General features: G+C 39.3%; 2 protein-coding genes across 8 annotated transcripts in view; one reads left to right on the top strand and one right to left on the bottom strand.

Moving 5' to 3' along the window:
• Positions 1 to 24,063, bottom strand: part of BTBD9 (BTB domain containing 9) — a 201,731-nt gene that overhangs the window by 17,864 nt on the left and 159,804 nt on the right. The window contains exons 13-14 of one of the 7 annotated variants that reach the window (XR_016464097.1): positions 7,033 to 7,143; positions 2,814 to 4,671 (exon numbers count right to left, since the gene is read on the bottom strand). The exons of 1 other annotated variant lie outside the window; for it this stretch is intronic. The gene's annotated coding sequence lies outside the window, so the exon portion shown is untranslated. 5 more of the 7 variants (XR_016464099.1, XR_016464100.1, XR_016464102.1 and 2 more) reach the window with 5 other exon arrangements.
• ZFAND3 (zinc finger AN1-type containing 3) overlaps positions 1 to 24,063 on the top strand; it is a 131,187-nt gene that overhangs the window by 106,589 nt on the left and 535 nt on the right. Inside the window, exon 6 of the mRNA XM_031594070.2 lies at positions 7,839 to 8,009. Within this exon, the coding sequence (XP_031449930.1) occupies positions 7,839 to 8,009 (171 nt within the window). The remainder of the gene's footprint in view (positions 1 to 7,838; positions 8,010 to 24,063) is intronic.

Genomic DNA, 24,063 nt, shown 5'->3' with positions numbered 1-24,063 from the left:
GAATATACCCCCAGCGATTCAGGTGGAGACAGTCAGAGAGCTCCTCTTCCATCTGGACTGTCACAGGTCCATGGGACCTGATGGCCTACACCCTCGGGTGCTGAGGGAGCTGGCGGGGGTGATTGCCGAGCCGCTCTCGGCCATTTATCAGCACTCCTGGTTAACTAGAGAGATCCCAGAGGATTGGAGTCTTGCTGATATGGCTCCCATCTTCAAGAAGGGCTGAAAGGAGGATCCGGGAAACTATAGGCCTGTTAGCCTGACCTTGGTTCCGAGAAAAGTAATGGAGCAAATCATCTTAGGTGAGATTGCACAAGCACGTGTGTGGTGTCCAGGGGATCGAGCCCAGCCAGCACGGCTTCATGAAAGGCAGGTCATGCTTGACCAATCTCATCTCCTCCTATGACTGGATGTCCAGACTGGTAGATGAGGGAAGGGTTGTTGATGTAGTCTACTAGACTTCATTAAAGCCTTTGACATGGTCTCTCACAGGCTGCATCTGGGGAAACTGGCTGCCCGTGGCCTGGACAAGTACACACTCCTTTGGGTAAGAAACTGGCTAGAGGGCCGTGCCCAAGGGGTAGTGGTTAATGGAGTTAAGTACAGCTGGCAACCTGTTTCAAGTAGTGTCCTCCAGGGGTCAGTACTGGGGCCCATCTTGTTGAATATCTTTATTGATGACCTTGATGAGGGGATTGAGTGTACCCTCAGTAAGTTTGCAGATAACACCAAGTTGGGAGGTGGTGTGGATCTGCCTGAGGGTAGGGAGGCCCTTCAGAGGGATCTAGATAAGCTGGATCGCTGGGCTGAGGTGAATAGGATGAGGTTCAACAAGGCCAAGTGCCAGGTCCTGCACTTTGGCCACAATAACCCCATGCAGCGTTACAGGCTTGGGGATGAGTGGCTGGATGACTGTGAAGAGGAAAGGGACCTGGGGGTGTTGGCTGATGCTCGGCTGAACATGAGCTGACAGTGTGCCCAGGTGGCCAAGAGTGCCAATGGCATCCTGGCCTGCATTAGAAATAGTGTGGCCAGCAGGAGCAGGGAGGTGATCATCCCCCTGTACTCAGCACTGATGAGGCCTCACGTCGAGTACTGTGTTCAGTTTTGGGCCCCTCACTACAGGAAAGACATTGAGGCCCTGGAGCGTGTCCAGAGAAGGGCAACGAAACTGGTGAGGGGTCTGGAGCAAAAATCCTATGAGGAGTGGCTGAGGGAGCTGGGATTGTTTAGTCTGGAGAAGAGGAGGCTCAGGGGAGACCGCATTGCACTCTGCAACTTCCTGAAGGGAGGTTGTGGTGAGGAGGGGTTTGGCCTCTTCTCCCAGGCAACAAACAGGACCCGAGGAAATGGCTGCAAGTTGTACCAGAGGAGGTTTAGGTTAGATGTAAGGAAAAACTTTTTCTCTCAGAGTGGTCAGGCACTGGAATGGCTGCCCAGGGAGGTGGTGGAGTCGCCGTCCCTGGCAGTGTTCAAGAGGTGTCTGGATGAGGAGCTGCGAGATATGGTTTAGTGCTTGTGGTAGCAGTGGTAATATAAAGACAGTTGGACTAGATGATCTTGCAGGTCGTTTCCAACTTTGATTCTGTGATTCTATGATTCTGTGATTCTATATTTGAATACTGGCGCGTAGTCTTCAGGTGCTGTGGAATGGCAGAGATGTCTGCATTTGACCTTCATCTTTCTTTCATCATACATATTTCTGTGTTGTGGTTTTTTCCTTCCTTTTTGTGGTTCTGTTTTTCCACTTAGCTCTTGATATTTGTGCATTATTCCTTCACTTAATAATCTTGTTCTTATGATTCAGTGTTGAACTGAATCTGCCTTTATCCTTTCTCCAACTCTAACCCAAAGTTGCTAAGGTATAATTTCTAAAAAGCATAACGTACAAATATTTCATTCAGCTGTTCACGCCCCCAACAAGAGATGGGCAGCAAGCACTAGGCTGACAGCTCAGCAGCACTAGCCAGCTTCCTCTGCCTTTGCAAACCAATCAGTTGTTGAGGGCTCCGGAAACGTAGAGGCATCACGCTTTGATGTGAGTCAGGGAATGACCCTCTCTGGCTTCAGCTTTTAAACAAACAAGGAACTGGACAGTACGAGTGCCTGAGTACATTTAAATACGTACTTGTTTGAATTGGTGTATAAGTAAAAATGTTTAAGAAATAAATTAATATTTCCATTAACTGAAGACATCCTGACATCAAAGATGTACGAGGAAGGGAGTAATGCAAGAATTTAACCATGAAACAGACATAGTACTGAAGCCTACATATGAGATGAAAACTAGTTCACTATTTGCTTAATTTAGCAATTATGAAATTTCTTGACAGGAAGGAATAATATGCATTTTCACACTCTAATTATAACTTACATAAAATGCATGCAGTATCCTGTGTTATCCCTGTTAGTCGTACTATTTTCAACTTGCATTTCATTCATTTATGTTGCTGGTTCTGGATGAGCCTCTTCCGTTTCATTAGAGATGGCAGTTAACGGGCTCATTAAGTTACACTGCAGTACAGCATGCTTCCTTTTGACTGATAATAGTACCAACAATACAGGCTTAGAGGAGGAAATGTAAGAGAGGTAAGAAGGAGCTAGTGCTTATATTTATATATTGGTGCAATATATATTTCATATATATAGACACATTCTCCCATTTAGAAATCATATCATCACAGAATAGCAGAGGGTGGGAGGGTCCTATGGAGATGATCTTATCCAGTCAGATTTTGGGTACCCTCAGAATGGAGCCTCACAACCCCTCTGGGCAACTTGTCTTAGTGCTGGACGTCACCTACAGTTTGAAAAAAAGTAAAAAAAAAATCAAAGTAAAAAAAAATTTTTTTAAAGTGCTTTCTAATGTATAAATTAAATACCTAATGAAATTGTTTAAGTGATCACATTCCTCTGTTCTCCTGAAAGTGTATGCTAATGGTAATAGATTGGCAAAGGGGAGGCGGTGAGTTTTACTGGCTCACTTGTGATGTTTTACAGTTGGAATATCTTAGAGTAACTCTTCCCATTGTGTGTATCCCAAACAACTAGGCTACAATTTGTTCATTTTTGTTTTTACTTACAAGAGCTGCAGGAAACAACTGCTGTGGTTTTGTGAATTGGTACGGAAATCATTTCTGTAACACTGCTTCTTGGGGTTACTTGTAGTCTCTGTGGTGATTTCATTAGAAGCTTTCTGAAGCAAAGAAGGGACTGACAGGACTTGACTTTTGTAGGGGCTGTTTCAATAGCCTCTCAACAGTGAGGCTGCATTACTGCATCCCCATCACTTTAAAACTATATGAAGAGGGGAAATAAATGAATGAAACGGTGATGCTAAGGACACTGCAGCGATAGTAGAAAAGAGATTGTGTGGTTGTTACCACACAATTGTTAAGGCTTTGTCTAAGAATTTGAGACATCTGTAGTGTTTTAAGAAAATCTGAAGTGGATTTCCAAAATAAATTTAAGTGCTTCCAGAGAGATGTGCGCTCAGGTTTCTGACAGTCTTAACGTGCAGTTTTGATTACACTTGGGATTAAGATGCTCATCTCAATGCAAATACCAGAGATTGAAAATAAAGGTTTTCACAGCATTGAACAGCAGCAGGGAAGAATTGTAGTCCTAGCTGTCAAACTCAGCTTCTAAGATGTTAATCTTGAACTTTTCACTCTTCATTAGTAGTCGACAAGCATGTAACTGTGGTATAACTGTGTTAATTTTAGGTTCAGTTGAAGTAGAGGAGATGATTTTAAATAATGATTCTGGTAAATGTAATGGGAAAGATTTGTAAAGAAGCAGTTTCCTCTAGATGTTTATAATGCATAGTCAACATGCCAGGGAATTAAGTAATCCCTCATCTAAAAATGGAATAATGAGGAAAAATGGGAGAAACAGCCCTAGAAGCTGGTGACAGAGCATTGCTCAAACTGGAGTTAATCCTTGTTACGTAGGTACTGTCTGTACCTGTGTGAGGCTCTTCACGGACAGAGGTTTTAACAGCTCATGCTGCTTTTAAAATGGTTTTGGAGTAGATGGCAGTGAAGTTTGAGGGTTCATTAATTATTACTGTTACTGGTGTTTGGACAGGCAGTTGAGATCGTAAATGTCAGTCTGTCAGTGGGATGAGTTCTTTATGAAAAAGAAAAAAACTGATTGAGTGCCTCAAAAGCTGTCATCAAACCAGAGATTAAACGGATTCATCTCATTCTTGAAGCAGGCAGCAACAGAGGAGGGCTGCTTCTTCCCGTACAAGTCTCCCATCCCTTCTTCCTCCTGTTATTTTTTCTCAGCACACATCTCTGCTGGGTTTACAGCTCCTCACCTGCTTCCCAAAATGCCATGAAAGAGCCACCATGATTGTTAGTGAAGCCATGCGGATGCCAGTCTGACAGTCATGACAAGAGATTGAGAGAGACTGGGATTGGACTCTGACAGTCTTAACACAATTTATTTGGAAAATATTGAGGGGAGAAAGAGTAATGAAGACAAGTACAGTGACAGTGAGGAGCAAATGTGAGTTTCTGTCTGAGGCACAACAGAATTTCTACGAGCAGTACTTGTTGTTTCAGTCAAGCCTCCTGCTTAAATCTTGCTCTGCTTGCTGCATTGCTTCGTTCTCTCATTTCAAATGGGAGCTTGATAAGATGCCACAATTAGAAGAACCTGCACCTTTAGAAGTAAGTTAGAAGAATCCTTATTAACAACAGTAGAGTTATCTCTAGCTGAGAAATCTGTGAATTTCCTCATCTCATTCTAGAAAGAAGAAATTCTTGTTGCAAAATTCATCCTTCTAAGGCAAGATGTAACAGTGAGACTCTTCGCTAGCTGTTTTTGATAATTAAGTAGCTTATAATGAGAGTTTACACTCAGATCTATGCTTTCTCACTATTCCTTGTACCTACCTCTAAGAAAATGTAAGCACATGTACTGTTGGTCCTTACTGTAACAACTATTAGCTTGAGCTTGTCTGCTCAGGGCATTTTGCAGTCAGTAATGGGATAGCTGGAACTGTCTCTCCCAGTTAGGCTGTTAGCTCAGTGTTAACACTGTTTAATTTATGGCAAAAAGATACGAGCTTAAAAAATTAGGTATGTAACTTTCATTTCTATCCTATTAGTCAGCTTATGTTCTTATTCAGTTAGCCGTTACCAATTAATAGGAAATGTATCATTGAATGTTTAATTAAATTACTACTGGCCTGACTTGGAGTAGCTGTTTTTCTCATTAAGGCATGTTGCTTCATGAACTGAGTAGACACTGGATGGCTCATACACTTTGAATTCCTTATTTGGGCTTAATAATAAGCAGATCACTGTTTTCCATGTAGGACACAAAATATGCTTTTGAGAAGTAGCAGAATGGCTTGTGTTTCTAAAAGCTGAGGTGTGTGGGAGGCGGCTATTTCATAATAGCAGCCAATCTGTTTCTCTGAGTAGTGAATAATTGCAAACTGTGTAGTTCCCCATCCTTGGCAAGGAGGTGGGCTGTAACAGATTTGTACTGAAATCTACATGAGTGCAGTGAGAGGGTACAAGGTGTGTGTTGCTGGGTGCACCCTACCACAGTGAAGGCTGGCCTACTCCTCTGGGCGCTGTGAAAATCAGTGCATGTGTGATAGGGTGGTTGTCTGGGAGTGAGAGCTGGAATCTGCAGTCTGGTCTGAGGGTATCTCTCTGAGATCATCTTCTGCAGAGATTTAATTTAAGGCAGGACGACTTGTTCCATAAATGTGTCAATTTATTAGACTCTACTTTTCATTGTCAATGTTCCTGCACTGCCAGGCATGCAGGGATAGAATAATTGCATACTGAATGTTAGCTTAGTCCTCATAGATATATTTTGTAAGATGTAAGTTGTAATCTACAACACTGATGAAAAAAGCTGTATTGAGACACACATCAAATAGAATTATTGCAGCTTAATAAAAACTTATCATCTGTGTACTGTGCAGGAAGCTGTTCACTTTTCTGTGAGATGTGGGGAGTTTGTCTGTATTGAAAAACCAAGCACATTTTCAGCATATCTTAGTGATATGACAGAAAGAAAGAAGAACAACTAAGTGAGGAAGGTTGCATATTTATAATGGCTGTGATATTAGAATCCAGCTGCTGTATAAACAGTGAGACAAGATCTAAAACATGGGTAAGAAAAGTGGGTTAATTTCTACTGCATGTGAGAAAGCAGGGAAAGTTACTGGAGTGTGCCTTGGAGAGGCTAGCAGGTGTTACTGGTTCAGTTGAGTTATATGTTTGGCAGGGAAAGGCTTGATACAGTTAAGCAGCAGATCAGATGAAATAGTTGGAATAACAAGGATATGGACAGTGGTCTGGCCAAAGCATTATCTCTGCAGAATGCTACATGAAAAATTACTCCTTTTCAGCTGCTGCACTAGAACATACTTCATGTAAGGTATTCAAGTTAGCCTTAAGGAAAGTATTTAAAAACTTTTCTGGGATAAGCCAGGACAGCTGACAATAAATAGTCGTGTTTTCCATTTCACTTTTGATATAAAGGCCAAAAGATGTTTGACAGAGTAGAGCCCTGCCAGAAAGATAAAGTTATCTTATTATTTATCCTTTTAAAAATGGGCTAAATGAACTAATACTTGTATTTTTCCTTGGTCACTGTCTTACTGACTCACTGCAGTAATGGCTTTCTGCAGCTGGTCTCCTTGGAACATTGCTATGAACGATGTAATTCTTTATAGGCTTGAGATTGGTTTTTTCTTCTTCTATTTAAAAGAAATACAGATTTGATTCAACTATGCCCAACCTTGGGAGAGAGGATGCCCGTCTGACCTGACCTGATTCGGGCTGCAGAGCAGCAGATTGGGTGAAGTCTGCTTCCTCTGATATGCCACAAGGATAAGACTTGGGCATTGCAGAGTCCCAACAAAATTCTCTTCATTATTAAAGAAAAAAAAAAGTGCCATGTTGCCTGCAGTAAACTCTTTCTGAAACTTACTTTGTAAGGAAACTTGTTTTTAAAGGGCTTTTTGTAGGTTAAAAGAAGAAAGTGGTAGCAACTTACCTTGATCTCTTCTGTAGCACCTGTGTGACAACTCCAGCCCACAACAGAATATCCAGCATCTCACTGATTCGCTTGTTCTTAATTAAAGCATCATCTTCTGAGTGAAGTATGCTTTCCAGAAAGAAGCAGAAAATTATATAGATAAAGGTGTTAATGCAAATGGTGTTCAGACTGATTCTTTTTAAATAGCTGAGCACTTTGGATTTATAGCATGCTTGTACAGGTTGGGCGTAGTTAGCGTTGTTGGTGTCTACTAATTTGCATTTAAATTGTTATCCATGTGGAAGGAGGGAAGCACGGCATGGTGCTTTCATGTAATGTCTTCAGTCATAAGAGGCAGTTTACACGCTGTGCCTTAAGAATCTTCCTTCTGCCCAGGGAGGAAATAGGTCAGATCTACTTTCGATTGTTTTTCATGAGAAGCCTAGTTCAGTTTGTTTGTGCAAGGAGAACAAAGACACGTAGGAGAAACTAAATGAGATTACAAATGAAGCTTGCAATTGTTCAGGATGGCGCGTATTCTTTGTGCATCTGTACACAACCTGGCTGTGGCTGGGAGGAAGTTAATCAGTTTGCTTTCTGCTGAGTATTGTCAGTAGGGAGAGGATTTTACAGAGAACAAAGATAATTTGTCTCTTACTTGATTGTGATTGTTAAGAAAATGTATATATAAAATAGAATGGGAAGTATCGAGCTGCCTGGTGGTGACCCCAGCTGAAAGCAATATACCTTCAATCTGCCCAAAGGGTTGCCTCAGCAAGGAGGTTCTAATGTTTTTCCTAAAATATTTGTTGTGAATACAACAGATTCACAGTCGGAGAGTGAGGCTTCTCCTGTGAAACGGCCACGGCTACTGGATGACAGTAATGACAGGCCTGAAGAAACCAGTCGATCCAAACAGAAGAGTAGACGTCGATGCTTCCAGTGCCAAACAAAACTGGAGCTAGTACAGCAGGAACTGGGATCATGTCGCTGTGGTGAGTACTGTCTGTCAGTAACGTCCGGCTTTCTACCACAGCAGTGCTCAGATCCGTGTCACAGGTGGAAGTATGGAGAACACTTGCACTTTGTAGCTTTCAGGCATACTTTAAACAGAAGCTACGTCTTCCACTGGTGGCAAAAAGTTGTAATTAGTTCCTGTCTGTCTAATTTTCCCTTTAAAACTATGCCCCCAATATACTGTCTTGTCTGAAGAGATCCTTAGATATTAATGGATTTAGCTTCAGAAGTCTGTGTAAGGTGGGAGGGTGCTATGCTCACTTGACAGAAGAAACACAAAGCACATCAGAGAATATGCAAAGATGACAAGTTTTTTTTTTTTACAGAGTTTAAGCATAGGTCAGCACTGCATTCTGCATTTCATGATGAGGTTGTTATTAAAAAGATGAAACAAAAGCAAGAAAAAACACCATCTAATTGAAAATGGTTTTTCTTCTGACAATCAGAAGGGATGGGGAGGGAAGGGGGAATTGCTGTTGATTATGCACTGAATAGTGTCCAACCTGATTTTTCCAAAGTTGATGGTGTTGTTCAGCTAACTGAGCTGAGGTTGATGATCTCATGCAGGCAGCTAATGTGTGGCTTCATGTTATCTGCAAAGTAATAACAGCAAATGTGACTCGGTTCTAGAGGAGATCGTCTCTCCTTCATGCAACAATTGTTGGTAACTGATTATCATAACCTTTGATAATGCACATAGTGGTTTTACTTGCTGCTTTTTTTTTTCCTCTCTTCTCCGTGTATTGATTGAAAGCTTGCTATTTTACTCTCTGTCCATGTTTGTATTGAGACACTTGCAGAGTTTGTAGTTGCTTTATCATGGCTCTGCAAGGAGACACTTGCCAAAGGATTTGCGTAGGCAGCTACAATTCCATTTGCAATGTGTAGAATATTTATTGTATTAAAAAGCAATTCCATCTGAGCTGCAGTGAGAAAAGAAAGGATTGGTTAAGCTGGTTACAAAGACTGAAATAACGAACTGTGTTTTGAATAAGTAATAACAAATGAGATAATAGAAAACTGAAAAAATTCCATGTCATCCTTTGTTCTTCAGTATCTGCTGTATACTCTTCTGAACATGAGACAGGCTTCATTTCAAATATTGGAGCACTGCTGTAGAACGTAACACGTTATCTCTGAAGCCACCAAACGTGAAATCAGTGGCTATAATGAAATTTTTATTATGGAAATAATGTGTTGGGGTACTTTGAAGTATCCAGTAAGGTATATATTTATCCAATTGAAGAAATTCAGCACTATCAGTGACAGTTTGGTATGGTTCTTTCTGCTTTCTGTCTTAGGGAGTTTCTACCCTTCGTCTACTCCTGTCACATATCCAAATGAATGAGGGTGCTTGCAGGTACCTTTTGGCAGATGGAAAAATCTCCCCTAATGTTGGAAGCAAGAGAGTTTTGCGAGTTTCGGAAGAGCTGGCAATAAGATGACTTATATTATTTTACATGTCATATCATTAATTTTGCCTTCATTCTAAAACTGGAGCTATGTAAGAGCACCGAGGTTAAAAGCAACTTCTAAAAGTACATCCATTGCTTTTAATCCTTATAAAATAAGACCTGCCTTGTCCTGTCCAACACGGCACAAACTTTTAGAAATGTGGCAGAGAGAGTGTACACCTACAGCTTTACACCTGGTTCTGAGATCTTTGGGAAGCTGCAGTGTTGATTCTATCATCTCTTGTAAGATCTGTCCAGAGAGAGCTGATACTGTTCAACTTGTTCCCTTGACACTACATGAAATTTTAGACAGATTTGACAGTGCTGCAGGGCTTTGCCTTGAAGAAAAACAATTTACCACTGAGAAGGATGTTCCAATAAGGGTACTTTAAATTCAAACTCAACATTTTTCAACTGTAGAAAAATTTGTTTATTTTCATGCACGCATACTTGGAAGAACTCTTTTCATTCTGCGTCCACTTTGTACAAGTTATTAACTGCTGACAAGAAATTCACATCTCATAAATAATGCTTAAGAGCTATTGCTATATAAATTGAATGTGTTATGAATTGTGATAGGCCTTTTTGTAGTGTTCTGTGCCTAGAGCAGGAAGAACAGAGGATGTCATTTTCATTAATTTCTAATGAGGTGCCAATTAAAGGCAAGGAAGGAACTCAGAAGGGAAGAGTCACAGAGCTCCCCTGAATCCTGTGCCCTGGAGCTGTCAAACGAGCGTGCTGCCAAGCCTTCCTCTGAAAGTTCCAGTAAATTACCACCTCATCTAGAGCACACATAGACAAATTCAGCTTCCCTTTGATCTTCAAAAGAGCAATTTGTAAGACGAGTTCTGAGCCTTTTCACATAGGGAACTAGGAGAAGTGATAGGAATTGTTAATTGCTGATGCACTTTGCAAGCTTCAGTGAGAAAGAGATTTTAAAATGAATACTCATTTTGTGTCTCTCTGACTGGGTAACCTTTAAATCAACACTACCAGAACAAAAACTGTTCCATATGAATTGTTTCTGGATGACAGTTACACTAGGAGTGCTTTCCAGACAGCCATATTCTCTAGTTTTGGTTGGATTCTTGATAGTTCAGAGTCTTATCATTTATAAAGATTGTATTGAGATGATGTATGTATTTAATATTAGCTTTAGTGGGCAATTTTTTTCATTAAGAAACTAAAAGGAGCGTATTCTTACACTTGTATTCTATTATAGCATTTCTATTGGGAACGTAGGCAGTTTGAAATCAACCATCTAATCCTTGATTGCTAAATTGAGTCATCAGTTCAGCAGTGTGATAAGGAAGTGTTCATCACAGACTTGCTTTGAAGCTAGCAAAATTGCTGCTAAAGGTAGCTATCCAACACATTCCTGGAAATTTAGTTTGGGAAAAGCAAGTTTTTTTTGTTTGCAGATTGCACTATGAATTTATGGGCATTATCTTAATTTCCAGATCTGTATTGCTTCTAAATAATGCTGTATACATTTTTAAAATATTCTGAGTTGTAGAATTAAGAGCCATGGAAATTATTTGAGCAGAAAGTGCTGCAAAAACCAGTTCTGGTATCACTTGCTATTTAAAGCCAAAACATGGGAGTCTGTAGTGATCTTTGATAGTGGTGGAATTGCATGAGACATACAAGGGTGTTCTAGGAGCTCATTAAAGGAGTTTCACATGTGTCGTGTTAGATCCAGTCCTGGTCAGCAATTAACCAATTAAAGAAAAATTAATACAGTGTACCAGTGGGTTTGTATAGAATGATTTACTGTTTACAGGCCACGTCCTAACAGGCTGTAAGTCAGACACCACCTATGCAGAACTGGGTTTACTTTTGTCTTCTTGCAGTCAATGGATTGGCCAAGATAATGCACCCTGGAAAGTAAGTGCATCTGTCTTCTGGTAGCCTTTGAGAGATGCTGCTGATACGACTGTGTGCATCTCTGATAGGAATATCTGTTGTTCTTGTGCATGTTTTTGGGAGCCTGTTTGAATCTTTGCGGTATGAGATGTGCCAGGATTGTCAGAGATGGCAAGGAATGTGACTTTAATGCAACCTGAATACATTCCATATTAAAGTTTTATTAGAAGTTGGTGAAATGTCTCATCAGAATGTGATCAAAGTGGATAAGATTGCCTTTCTAAAATGGTTTCTAGTTCTAACATGTTTAATAGCGAGGTGATCGCTGCAGCTACAGCTTAGCGACACAGAAAATCAAAAGACGCTTGAATAGTTTATAACTCAATTTGTACCAGAAGAATTTGTTACTTGTTTCATATAAGGTTACTGCATACAAACACTGAAAACTGTGCGTTTTTCTTAGATGAGTGAAAGGGACAGTAATGTAGGAGAAGAAAGGAGGCCACAGTGCTACAAGGTGTACGTGTTTCATTAAGCAGTCAGCTAAAATGACAAATTCATTCATACAGAAAAATAAAGAGATAAAAGAGAAGCTAAAATCCATGTCAGGTTTTAAAATTTATGTCCACATGGATATTGATGCACCACATTCCTTTGTATGTGAGCAGTGATCATGAGGGAGATTACTCAGAAGAGCAGAATTACGAACTTGGTAATTACAAACTTTCATTTGCAGCAAATAGCTGAAAGGAAAGCTGACCATGAGGTCAGGGAGGGATGAAACCAGTGGGGAACATGGTTATCTTGCACAAGAGCAGTGTTAAAAACAAACTCTCCTTGTGTCTGTTACAGAACATCCTTCATCCTAAACGTCTGCTAAGGATAATTTGCCAGTTGCTAACATTCAAAAATATACAGTTTATTAACGATGCAAAGGTCTTAATTTGCATTTACTCATTAATGTTTTAAAAAGAGATCCAACTACCATAAGAAGGCATTTGAAATGTTGTAAATCTGTAATCCTGGTAGGGTCAGGAAACAAAACTCCCGGTGGGTTTGTATTACCCGTTTTTTCTTTTTTTAAAGTCTTTGGTAATTTGGTATTTGGCTCGTCTCATGTATATAAATGCATGCCTGTATGCATAGACACATGCGTACATGTGTGCACAGGTAATAGGTATATGAAAGAACATTCTGGTTTGTAGATATGCTTATTTTTCCACATCCTTGTTCTTAATTTAGCTCAGTGCAGCTGTCCGATGGCCTGGTAGAATTCTTTTCTTGAGACAGTTTAAGTGTCTTTTGCTTCACTTCTGTTTGCTTTTCTGCTAAGCAGAGGGGTAGGAGGATGATGGGAACAAACAGGCTCAAGTCAAACACTGAGCATTTCTGTTGGCCATCAGAAGCAAAATGTGTTCATGGAGAAGAGACTCAATGGTTGTTATAGGTAGTATAGCAGCAAGACTCACTGTGATGCAACAGTAAAGCAAATGGAAGACAAACAGCTGCAGATTCTTAACTTGTGTAACAGAGCAGCTTGTTCATAAACACAGGAGATGAGGCACTTGTTTGGATTGTGCCAGAATAAATTTGGAATGATTTGATTTACTCACTTAATTTAGAAATTATCTTCAAAAGAACAGGAAGAAGAACAGAAACGTGTATAGATAAGCAAAAAGAAAAAGCTCTGACAACTGCTTGAAAACAGCCCAAAACAAAATGAAAACAATGCTTCTCTCATAACTAGGTAAAATATTAAGTTTGGTTCTGTTTCTATGGAACCTGTTTGAATGCAGCAGAATTTGTAATGGTACTGGTCATTTCACTTTCCAGAAGGGTAAGGTTTATCTGGAACAAAGCAGAATGGCTCCAAACATGATAACGTATTGGTAGAACAGATGTACTTCCACTGATGAAAATTAAATACATACAGTGCTTCTGGAGACTGAGTCAACCAATTCAATAATAACTAGTACTAAAGGAAAAACAAATCTTATTAGGAACTGGTGACATCATGTAATTCTGGCAAGACTTGCTGCTATGACTTAAGATGTACCATAATTGGCTGTTTTTTGTGAACTGTGCACCTTGGGTATTTGTTTCCAAAAGAGTACTTTTGCTTCACCCATTCCAGCAATGCCCAGCATCTTAGCTTAAAAAAACAAACAAAAATGCCACCACCAAGAAAATTCAAACTCAACAAAAGGGCTTTTGTTTTATTTTACTATGATGTTATCCCAAGACTGTAATTGAAATGATAAAGAAGAGGAGCTGTTAACTATTATGGATCTGAGTAATATCTATTCTGAAAATACTACAGATGGAACAGTTGCAAGAAACTGACTGACTGGGTTCCAAGGACAGGACTCAGAAATAAGGTTTCAGTGTATGTTTCAGAAAAGCTGTCTGTAGATTTACAGTTGTAAATGGGGCTCATGGTCTGCTTTGTAACAGGCTCATAAGGTAGATACAATTTTCAAATTGTATGCAGTGCATTCCTCCAGTGTACCCAACCAATGGGGGCTGTGTTACAGTGCGTACTGATTTCTCCCATCGTGCTGCCTAAAGATCTACAACTGGTAACTCTTCTCACAAGTGACAGGTGACAGGACGAGGGAAAATGGCCTCAAGTTGCACTGGGTAAGTTTAGGTTGGATATTAGGAAACTCTTCTTTACTGAAAGGGTTGTTAAGCACTGGAATAGGCCCCCCAGGGAGGTGGTTGAGTCACCATTCCTGGATGTGTTTAAAAACCATTTGGATGTGGTGCTCAAGGACAAGATTTAGTGGAGGGTTGTTAGAGTTAGGGTAGTATGGTTAGGTTGTGGTTGGTCTTTAAGGTCTTTTCCAACCCGAGTGATTCTATGATTCTTCTGATTTAGTAGTGTTTAATGAGCTTGTTGGTTACCTTCCTACAGTCCTAATCAGTAAATGTGACTGAGATGGGTCAGTTGAGCTTTTAAGCCCACCTTTTTAAAATGTGAGGTTTTATTTTAATGCATTTCATACAGCGAGTTTTTCAGTTTATTGCTTTCAGGGAGCTCTGGCAGAGGTGTTACAGTGTGAGGGACAGTAAGCGTTTTGTTGCTGTGCTGTGTTAGGTTTCTTCTTCTATCAGTACCCATACAAAGAAGAAAGAAGCATATGCAGCAGATACAAAGGAATGATGCCCCACAGATTCTTTTTGTTAAATTCTTAGAAGGAAGTGGGGAAGAAAACATCTCACTGATCTCCTTTCACCTTTATAAGATATAAGAAAGTTATAGCCAAATATTGGGACTATGTAATTCTCTACAAGAGTTCTTAACTGTGGAGGTTGCTGTGGGATAAAGATCACTGTATAGAGGTTTTCCCAAAAGTAAAAAATAATACCAGTCTGTGTCAGAGTTCTCAATATCAAATATTTCTGGCCCTGAGGAAAAGTTTTTAGAGGTGAAAAACTGTTTATGAGCAGTATAATCTTTACGGTGTAGAATTTTCTGTAGGGAGTTTTTTAAAAAAAGTAATACGTTTATGTAATCGTTTCTATATTTGTATCAAAATGAAATGAAAATGTTCACCTACAGAGCTGTTCACAGTCATTAAATGTTTCAGACTTTCTGAAGAGTTGCCCAAATAGTTGAATATATGGGGCATGGGGCAGCCTGCTGGACTCTGAACAGGCAGGAGCAGGAATTCCTGTTCAAGTGTTCTCAAAAAAGAGTGAAGAAACAGAGGATGTGAGGAAGGGGAAATGTGCATCCATCCAAGTCTGTGTATTCCTCTGTGGTATAAATACAGCTTCTGAATGGAGCTCTGTTTTTCTTTGAGAAGAATTACTCTCAGTACAGGCTGTAAGAGGGTACAGGAATAGAAGACCTACGTGGAACAGGAGGGGTAGTCTAAGGGGCGCTGGAAGTAAAATGTTAGTGGGTAGATAAAGGCCTAAAATAAATTTAATCTAGGTTTTAAAACAAGAGAGCTGCTTCTCTCCAGTGATTTGGACAAGTCCAGCAGTCAAACTGGATCAATATGGTGCAACCTCTAGAGAGCTGTTTCAGCCCAAGGCATAAATAATATCATTCAGGAAGTATGCTAAAATTCAAATCTGGAATCATAACCAGCATGTGATGATGTGAAGTCAAAATATGTCAAGGATCCAGGAGAAGATTTAGTTAATACAACACGTACAGTATGTTAGTACAGAACCATTCATTATTTATTCCAGTTCTTTATTAGTAGCTCTGTCTTTTTTGCATTTTCATTGAGCTAAGCAAAATGATACACATACATTATTAAATCACCAGTATTGCTTGCTATTATAATTAAATTACTGGGTACACTTTGGCTCTTAATTAAATCCGTAGTTTCTGGGATGAGCGCATTAGCTCTGATGGGCTTGGCGTACAGACTTCTGCAAGTATTACTACTGATCTATCTCATATGAAAATGTCAAACCCTATACACAAGGCCCCGTTACAGTGTTAAGGTAGCTCTACTTGTTGGTCCTTTTTCAGTAATCACTTTTTTTTTTTTCCTTTTTTCTTTTTTCTTTTTTTGTTTCCTCTCCAAGATCTGACATTATTCTGGATGGGAAACATATTTGCATATATGCTAGTACAGCCTATGGAATTAATGTTTTATAAGAGTACTCCCACTTACAATAGTGGCACCTATTTAGATGGTTTACCTCAGTTTTATGAGGTGTCTAATCTTGGGCAGTGAGATTCCTTTCTGGCACAGTTCTGCCTTCTTACTGCGTATCTCCCAGCCTCTGCTCTGATTTTTGGAATCATTGTCCCGCATCCTACAGGATGTTGTGAAATTAGGAATGATAGGGGAGGGTCTGTGTTCACTTTGTTCTTGGGCACGTGGGCATGGAACTGAGTGCTCCTTTCATGAGCACAGTGGTGGTGTTACGTCCTCCAGAACATATCATTGCAGGATTATTGTCACACAGTTATTCAAAAAAAGGGAAATGCTCTTCGCCTACATAAGATTAACCTTTTAATTATGTATGAAACTCCCCTCTCCCTTAGGTTAGTTGTACAGTGGTGTTAACTGTTTGGCTCTGCTGTTGGGAGCAAAATCTTTTATTTGAAAGTTGTCTTGTTAAATTAAACCAATTTTTTAGCTTCAACAATTGGCAAAGTCTCTTAGAGAAAAATATTTCGTCTGGTTGCACTGAGAAATAATATGATTATAATTATAATTTTTATCAAGTTGCACTGTAGTGAACTGGGATCCAATTCTTAACCCATTTCACAACATCAGCAACCTGCCATTTATGCTAGCTGCTACATCAGCTTGTGGGGTCACAGCTACTGTGCCTGGCTGCTCTGGATTGCAACTTGGATGGTGGAAAAGGTTGGAGGGAGACCCATAAACCCATAAGATGAAATGAGTAGGCAGATTGTTTTGGTTTTTTGTTTTTGTTTTGTTGTTGTTGTTTTAGTATAAAGTAGTCCAGAAGCAAATACTGCATATTGTATCAGTGGGAATTACCATGAATCTAAGTTTCTCAGTTAGTCTGTCTCTAACAGATGATGACCTTAACAAATCCTTAGTGGGCTGAAGAAGTTCTGATGTAAATGTAGTTACTCTAATGTGCTTGTGTTCCATAGAACAGATCTATTGTTCTATTAACCACCACTATTGGCACACACTGGAACAGAGGTACAGTCCTGAGTGAGACCTGCAGCATTTATTATGACCTGAATCACAGAATCATAGAATGGTTTGGGTTGGAAGGGACCTTTAGGATCATGGAGTTCCAACCCTCCTGCTACAGGTAGGGACACCTCCCTCTGGGCCAGGTTGCTCAAAGCCCCATCCAGCCTGGATGGACCAGGCCTGCAGCAAACTTTTTTAATGGTAGTGTACTGTTATGAAGCAGGAATGCTCTATTTGGCATATAAAGTCATTGAGGACCCCTTGAAATTCAGAAATAATTTCCTGAGAAGCCTCAGTTCTCATCATGAAGAAGCTCCTGACTTCTGTGGAGTTGGTATCCACCAGTGCAGAAGCAGCACTTGAATCTAGGAGAGCATACCTTATTTTTTCCCCTCTAAGTAAACCATCTTCAAAGAAATAAGAGCAAACCATTTCTTTGAGATCTTCTTGTAGTTAGAGTCAAGGAGTAGCTTAATGTCTTACATAAAATCTCTTTTTAAATTGTTAATAATAAAAATGAATAGTATATGCTCTGTCTTCAAGTGATAGAAATTCTCTGTTCAAAATTTGTATCAGGTAAAAATGGCCATCTATCTGCTGACGTAAAGAAGTACGATAAATAGGATACTGAATTTGAAATGAGCACAAATTGGGTTAAAAGGTAGTTTGTTTGCAGTTTGCACACTGCAAATCTGCATCTCTTGTGCTCTCTGAAGCAGCTTCCCAGGCTTATGATGGTCTAAAAAGAGACAGAATACACTTTGAAATACAGGTTATATGTGACTAAACTTGGAAATAAAAGGCCTTTGCCTTGGAATCTAAGGAGTTCTTGGAGAATCTTCAGCTGTACCTGTCCAGTGGTTTCCACAGGACTGACATCACCTTTCTTTTGTATACAGTGTCTTCCCTTGGCAGTTTGTTTATAGCTTTCTTGTCTCTAATGTATGCCCATACATACTGCTTTATCCTCTTTGTGGTAGACAGAAAACAGAGCATGAAGGAAAAGAAAAAGGGGAACAAATATTTCCTAAGCATAAACTCCATAGCAGAAATACAGAATTAATTTGCAGTACCTCATAAGCATCCCGAGTCTCAGCGATAAAAGTTTATTTAGCATCACAGATGTCACAGATTGGTGTGCTTCTAAGCATGAAACCTGAGATAATGACTTCAGCACAGAGTAACATATTCAAGTCCCAGGTGTACTTCCAGTACCATGGATGGATTGGCAGACTGGGGAACATTTTAAGGTATCTTATCACCTTGGTTCTTTTCCTGTGTTTGATTCAGTTACTGATCATTTTGATAGTCAGGGAATCAGAGCATCATTGAGGTTGGAAAAGATCTCTAAGATCATCGAGACCAACCATCAGCCCAACACATCATCTATAGATGAAATGTGTAAACCAGAAGATAGTGAAAGGCAGGTTGCAGTGACCACAGAAGATTTGCTAAGGAACATGGAACTGAAATGCCTTGAGAGATCCATTTTAAGGCACTGTGTGTGTTAATATTTGGAAACTTGTCACTTTGAGCACTTAGCAGTTGAAGTTCCTATCGTATCTTGGAATGGAAATCTTCTTGGAATGGAAAGGGTAGAAAGGAATGCATCAAATTATGTTTTGTGGAGTTTTACTAAATACATTTATTTTGTTAAAAACCTTCACCACAGTAAGAGGTACTGCTCTTTCCCCACAGGAAAGAAGGACAGTGTTCCTAGCCAACTTATTGTGACTTGAGGTCCATGGTATGTTGGGGAAAAGGAAGCATGAGAAGAGTTTAGCTTGCTTAATTCCAAAAGTGTGTTGTTCAGCTTATTGGGGTTGGGTCTGCTTGCTTTTTATAGAAAATGTCAAGAAAGGAGAATGTTCCTTGAATTGTGTAATGTAAGCTGATGTTGCTGATGCAGAGCATTCCCCACAGAAGCAAAAAAAAAAAAAAAAAAAAAGATATTTGGAGTATGTGCAAGAACGAATTGTGTAGAGGGATCTCAGCAGGCTAGGATGTTTTTGAGATACAAAATAGCAGTGCATACAAGCAGTGCTGGAAGTTTTACTAGGCTAGACTGTAGTACAGCTTTACTTTCTTCTCTTGCTGAATGCTCTTTTAAACAGCCACCAAAATACTGGGGGGATAAACTGCACTACCCTGAGATCCAGAGAGCTGGGGTTTTCTCAGGTATTCATTGCACAAGTCTTCAGGGTCTTGACTCTGTCTTCGTAGCCAGTGGCTGTACTTGCACATTTTTTTTTCTTACCAATTTCAAGTGTTGAAAAACAAGTATTTCCCTTCTGTGTTTTTAAAAACAGCTTTTTTTGCTCAGCTTTTTTTGCTAGTGCAGTTTGCAACAAGCTAAGCTTCCTTTCCAGTTGGAGTGGAGAGGGGAGATGCATAAATGTTATTGTGGATATGACTGCACTCTACTGGAGAATGATGTCCAATTATTCTGAGCAGTGCCGGAGCAGCATGTATCACTGCATGAGCTTATCTTCTCTGTGTGGCTTAGCCATGTTATAATGTATCCTGAAGGTATGTTTACCTTTTAAAGATATGTTAAAATCTGTTCTTGCACTTGGTGTGGTACACAGACTTATAGAAATCTGCATGTATATGTATTTAGGAATGCAGGAACGTACCTCTACATAAATGGGGTTCAGTTTTCTTCAGTAGATGGATCTGTTGTATTAAGCACAACACATGCTGTATGCTATTCTTACACGAACAAGAATATGAATAGCAGGCAGTTATTAAAAGGTTATTGTGGGAACACGCAATTACTTAAGTAATATACAGCAGGATCTTTCAAATAGAGACACTGTGAAATGTTTTTAAGCCACTCTGTAAATATGTAAGCTGTATAAATATGTAATAACCTTGCTTGGCACTTCCACCACTTTTCAAAACGTTCTTGCAAACAAGGAAAAGAACAGTTTTCCTTTAGCAGGTTTCTGAATGTTTCATCAATGAGATCACGCCCAGAATTTAGGGGGGAAGAGGCAAGAAATTTCCTTTCTGTTATGACACTGTTTGAGTAACAGGAATCTTGAGTAACAGGAATCATTGTATTACCTATATTTTATGTAAGAGTGTGATGTTCTCCAGCAGCATTTAAAAACACAGTGCCTGACCAAATACCCCCACCTGAGTGATCCCAGCAGTGCACTGTGCCACTGTGGTGGTGGTTAGCACTAATCTGCATAGTGGGCATTTATGCCACATTCTAGAAAGCCTGACTGCATTGTGTTGAGTTAACATAGAGAAAATATTGAACAAAATCAAGGGCCCCTCCCCCAGTTACAATTTGGCTTTTGTGTCATGAATTATTATGCCATTTATTTTGAATTATTTCTGATGCTTCATGTATTTTGCTGATAATTTTGGAGTAGTAACTTTGAGAATTTGAAGGCAAAGTTTAAAAATTAAAAAATATTTTCTGTTTAAATATTTTTCTCACCATCACTCCATACTTCAGTTCAGTCACTGCTGTTGAATGCAGGAAAATGCAGTCATTTTTCATTATACATACAGTGAACTAGGTCTGCTCTATTCTCTGGTCTTGAATAGAAGCTCATTATGTTGTCTTCCATCTCACATTACCTTTCTTCAGCAGTTTCCTCAGGAATGATAAAATCAACTTCACAGTTGCTTGTGTGCAATTGTAGACTTCTTTGAATGTTGTTGTTTTAGCATGTCCTGAGCAGAAGAGTCACCTGTATGGGTACAAGTAAGGCAGAGCCATAGCACAGTCATGGCTTTAGCCACTGATGCTCTGGTGATGAAATGGAAATGAATTTTTGATTGATTAAGTAGTTTCTGGGCTACTTAAAGGAGCTGTAAGGTTTTGATTCAGTAAATAATGTTTGCATTAGAGGTGTGAGGAATAGGTGATTCACGGGTTACTTCTAACATCAGAAAACAACTGCAGTGCTTTGAGACGTATGATTGTGTTTACTAGATCTACATCTTTTATGCTCAAAGTGGAAGTCTGAACTATTTTTGGTTGATGACCACAGTAGACTCATTTCAGTTGGAAGATGGATTCCTTTTTCCAATGCTCTTTTCTGTAGCAGTGGGTTTATTTATTTTGCCTTTTAGCTGTAATGTGCTAAAAGAAGTGTTTCTGCAGTAAAATCCTTTAAAGGAAACAACTTATATTTGATATGTTCCAGTAATGAACAGTAAATACACCAAAAGAGCACATTTATCCAACTGTGCTTTATAGCCATAACAACTGAACTACTCAGCAGACAAAGTTTCATCTCTAAATCTGAATTGGTTTTAAGGACCTGAATGGAAGTATATGTAATGGCCATATGTCCCAGTACAAGTCAGTTAATTTAACTGCTATAGAAGCTGATGGTACCAAAACTACATCAAACATTAGTGTGCATAGAGACTGCAGAATGACCCCTGATGTCCAGACCAGAGAAGAGTGAGTACTGCAGTTATAATTTAGCTGAAGAAATCTGCTCTGAACTAATGACAAAAAATTTTGGAACTGCTGTTACTCAGCGAGCTGCCATGTAATGTTATTCAAGTCCTTTAAATTCTAAATAAAACCTTAAACGAAGGAACGAAACAAAAGTTCCAGTCTTTTAAGAGACTTAATCATTTGGAGTAATGGGACTGAAGTTCTGAAATCTGGTTCAGAAATAAGACTTACATGACTCTTATTGCTTTTTGAAAAGAAGAAACCCCCTCAAATAAGAACAGCTAATATATGCAAACCAGTCCTTAGCAGTGTTCAAAACGTGGGGGTATTCTTTCACTTAATCAATTTTAGTTAGCAATTCAAATTTAAATAGATACATGAACAACAGGTTTAGATCTTTCAGTTCCTGCAATTAGAAGCACTTTTGCAGACTGTAAATAAGGAGGATTAAAAAATGAGAATCACTATCATTTTTTGTGGACGGTTAATAGAAGTTCAGTTCAAGAATAAGGAAATAGTTGTTGAACAGAAGAAATAAAGTGTGTGTTTCATCTGGAATGAATACAGTATACAGTACCGTTTGCCTTACATGAAAACAGTTGCTCTAAAAAGAACTAAAGCGTGTTTGATAAAGATATGACAAAGTACAGAATGGATTGTATTTTCTTGGGGAGAACGAAGTAGAAAGGAACACCATGAAGTTATACTTGTCTACAAAAGGCAAGAGGCTTTGTAGAAGGAGAAGAGATGGTGCAAATCAAAGGTCATGTTCAAAAGTGATAAATCATCTTTTAAATGTATTTCTTCATTAGATTTATCAAACTTTATCAAACCAAAGGGTATTTGTTGAAACTGTGCAGAAGATTGTGTACATACTCAGTATCTCTTTTAGATCATGTGAGATAGCATTTCTACATAGACTTATTAACCATGTGGACAGAGTCAGTAAAACTGTTAGGACTTAAAACCAGTCTTTACCTAACTAGGAACTGAAAGGACTTCAGCACAGTCTGCTGAAGCAGGGTTTCTTGCATCTGCTTCTGTTACTTCCATTGCAAATAAGTTGATGGACTTTGACTGATGTTATTTTTTGGCTGATCTCATCAGCTATTTATGTATCCTTGTGTTTACAGTGACATTGGTTCCATAACTTGAACTCTTATTTCAAGAAATGAAGAAGGGAAAACTTCAGTCCTTGCTTTCTGTAAGAAAGAATGGAATGAAAATGCCAATTCAGCATTAAAACTGTGCTCCAAGGTTGTTCTCATTTTAACAATCAAACCTTGAATTTTTGGCACCTTGAGGAAGATATTCATCACATCTCAGTGTTGTGTGACCAGATTGAGATTGAAGTAGAGGCAGGGATCACAAGGGGAGAGATGTTATATCTCAGTTCAGTCTGGATCATTTCTGTATTCCTGAATTCCATGTGCCAGTGCAGAAAACTTCCTGCTCTGTTCCTTTACTGGGTTTCAAAGCCAGCTACAGATAACAGACATGTATTTTCCTAGTTGGTGCTATTTAAACAGTAAGCAAAGATAAGTCAATTTTCTTGAATTTAAGAACAATTCTATGTGTGGTACTTTTTCCTTTTCTGTTTTCATAACAGTCACATTAACATAAAAGTAGCCTGTTGTTCTCTCCTACTATTATGTCTTATGGTTCAGGAGCTTGAAATACTTGAACCACACACACATGCACACAAACACACACACGTGCACATACTCTTGATCATTCACTCAGTTTTATCTGTTATCATCTGTCAAATGTCACCATTTTGTAGTTTGAATCTCTTGAGCATTCAAGGACTGGCAGCAACATAAAGCATTCTGTGAGAGACAAAGTGATACTCTTTGTACCATTATTCAGAAAAAATGTTGCAGCTCAGGCAGTAGCATCCCTCATTTCATATATGGTGGACTATGTGAACCCTATGGCTGTGTAACTCTTTTTACTGCTGTATCATTCCAGTATTACTTATCACAATATCACATTCATTTTAAAGATAGGAAAATTGAGGCAATGTCTGCACTGCTATACAGTGTTAGGGCCAAGTAAGTCAAAAAGCTGATTTTCCTGGTGGACTAGGAGGAGGAGGTGGCTGCTGGAGATGCCCTCCTGGATTGCTGAGAAACATGAGCTTTAAACAAAGAGATGATAACCCACATTTTTTATCTACAGAACACGATGATGTGGTCCTGCATCAAATACCCGTTTGCTGTTAGTGTTGGAACAGTCCATGACAATAAGCTCCTGAAAACAGGAATGCGTTCAGGCAGTGATCTCTCTCTCGGTCAGTACTGACAGTCCTGACTTGAATGTCTGCAGGGAGCCAAACCTGGGCTGCTGTAGGCATGCGTGTCATAACTGACATTCCACGTAAAGTAGAAAGGAGCTCAGTGAAGGTGAGGAGTGTGCTTTTCTTCAAAAAAAAGCAAAACCATTAGCTTTGTTATCATCTGGGCATGCCAGGTTTAGACTATTTGAGGGAGTTCTCCTGTAAGGTGAGAGGATGGCAAAAAACCACTCGTGTGACTTGAGCTTTGACACTGTGTTGATAAATGTGCAAGAAATACCATAAATATCAGATACTTATTAATGCCACGTAAGGAAGGTAAGTAGAAGCTTG

Source organism: Phasianus colchicus, chromosome 2 (genome assembly GCF_987193195.1).
Source record: "Phasianus colchicus chromosome 2, bPhaCol1.hap1.1, whole genome shotgun sequence".
Classification (NCBI taxonomy): domain Eukaryota; kingdom Metazoa; phylum Chordata; class Aves; order Galliformes; family Phasianidae; genus Phasianus; species Phasianus colchicus.
Note: the sequence above shows the minus strand (reverse complement) of the source record. Positions and strands in the feature narration are given on the sequence as shown.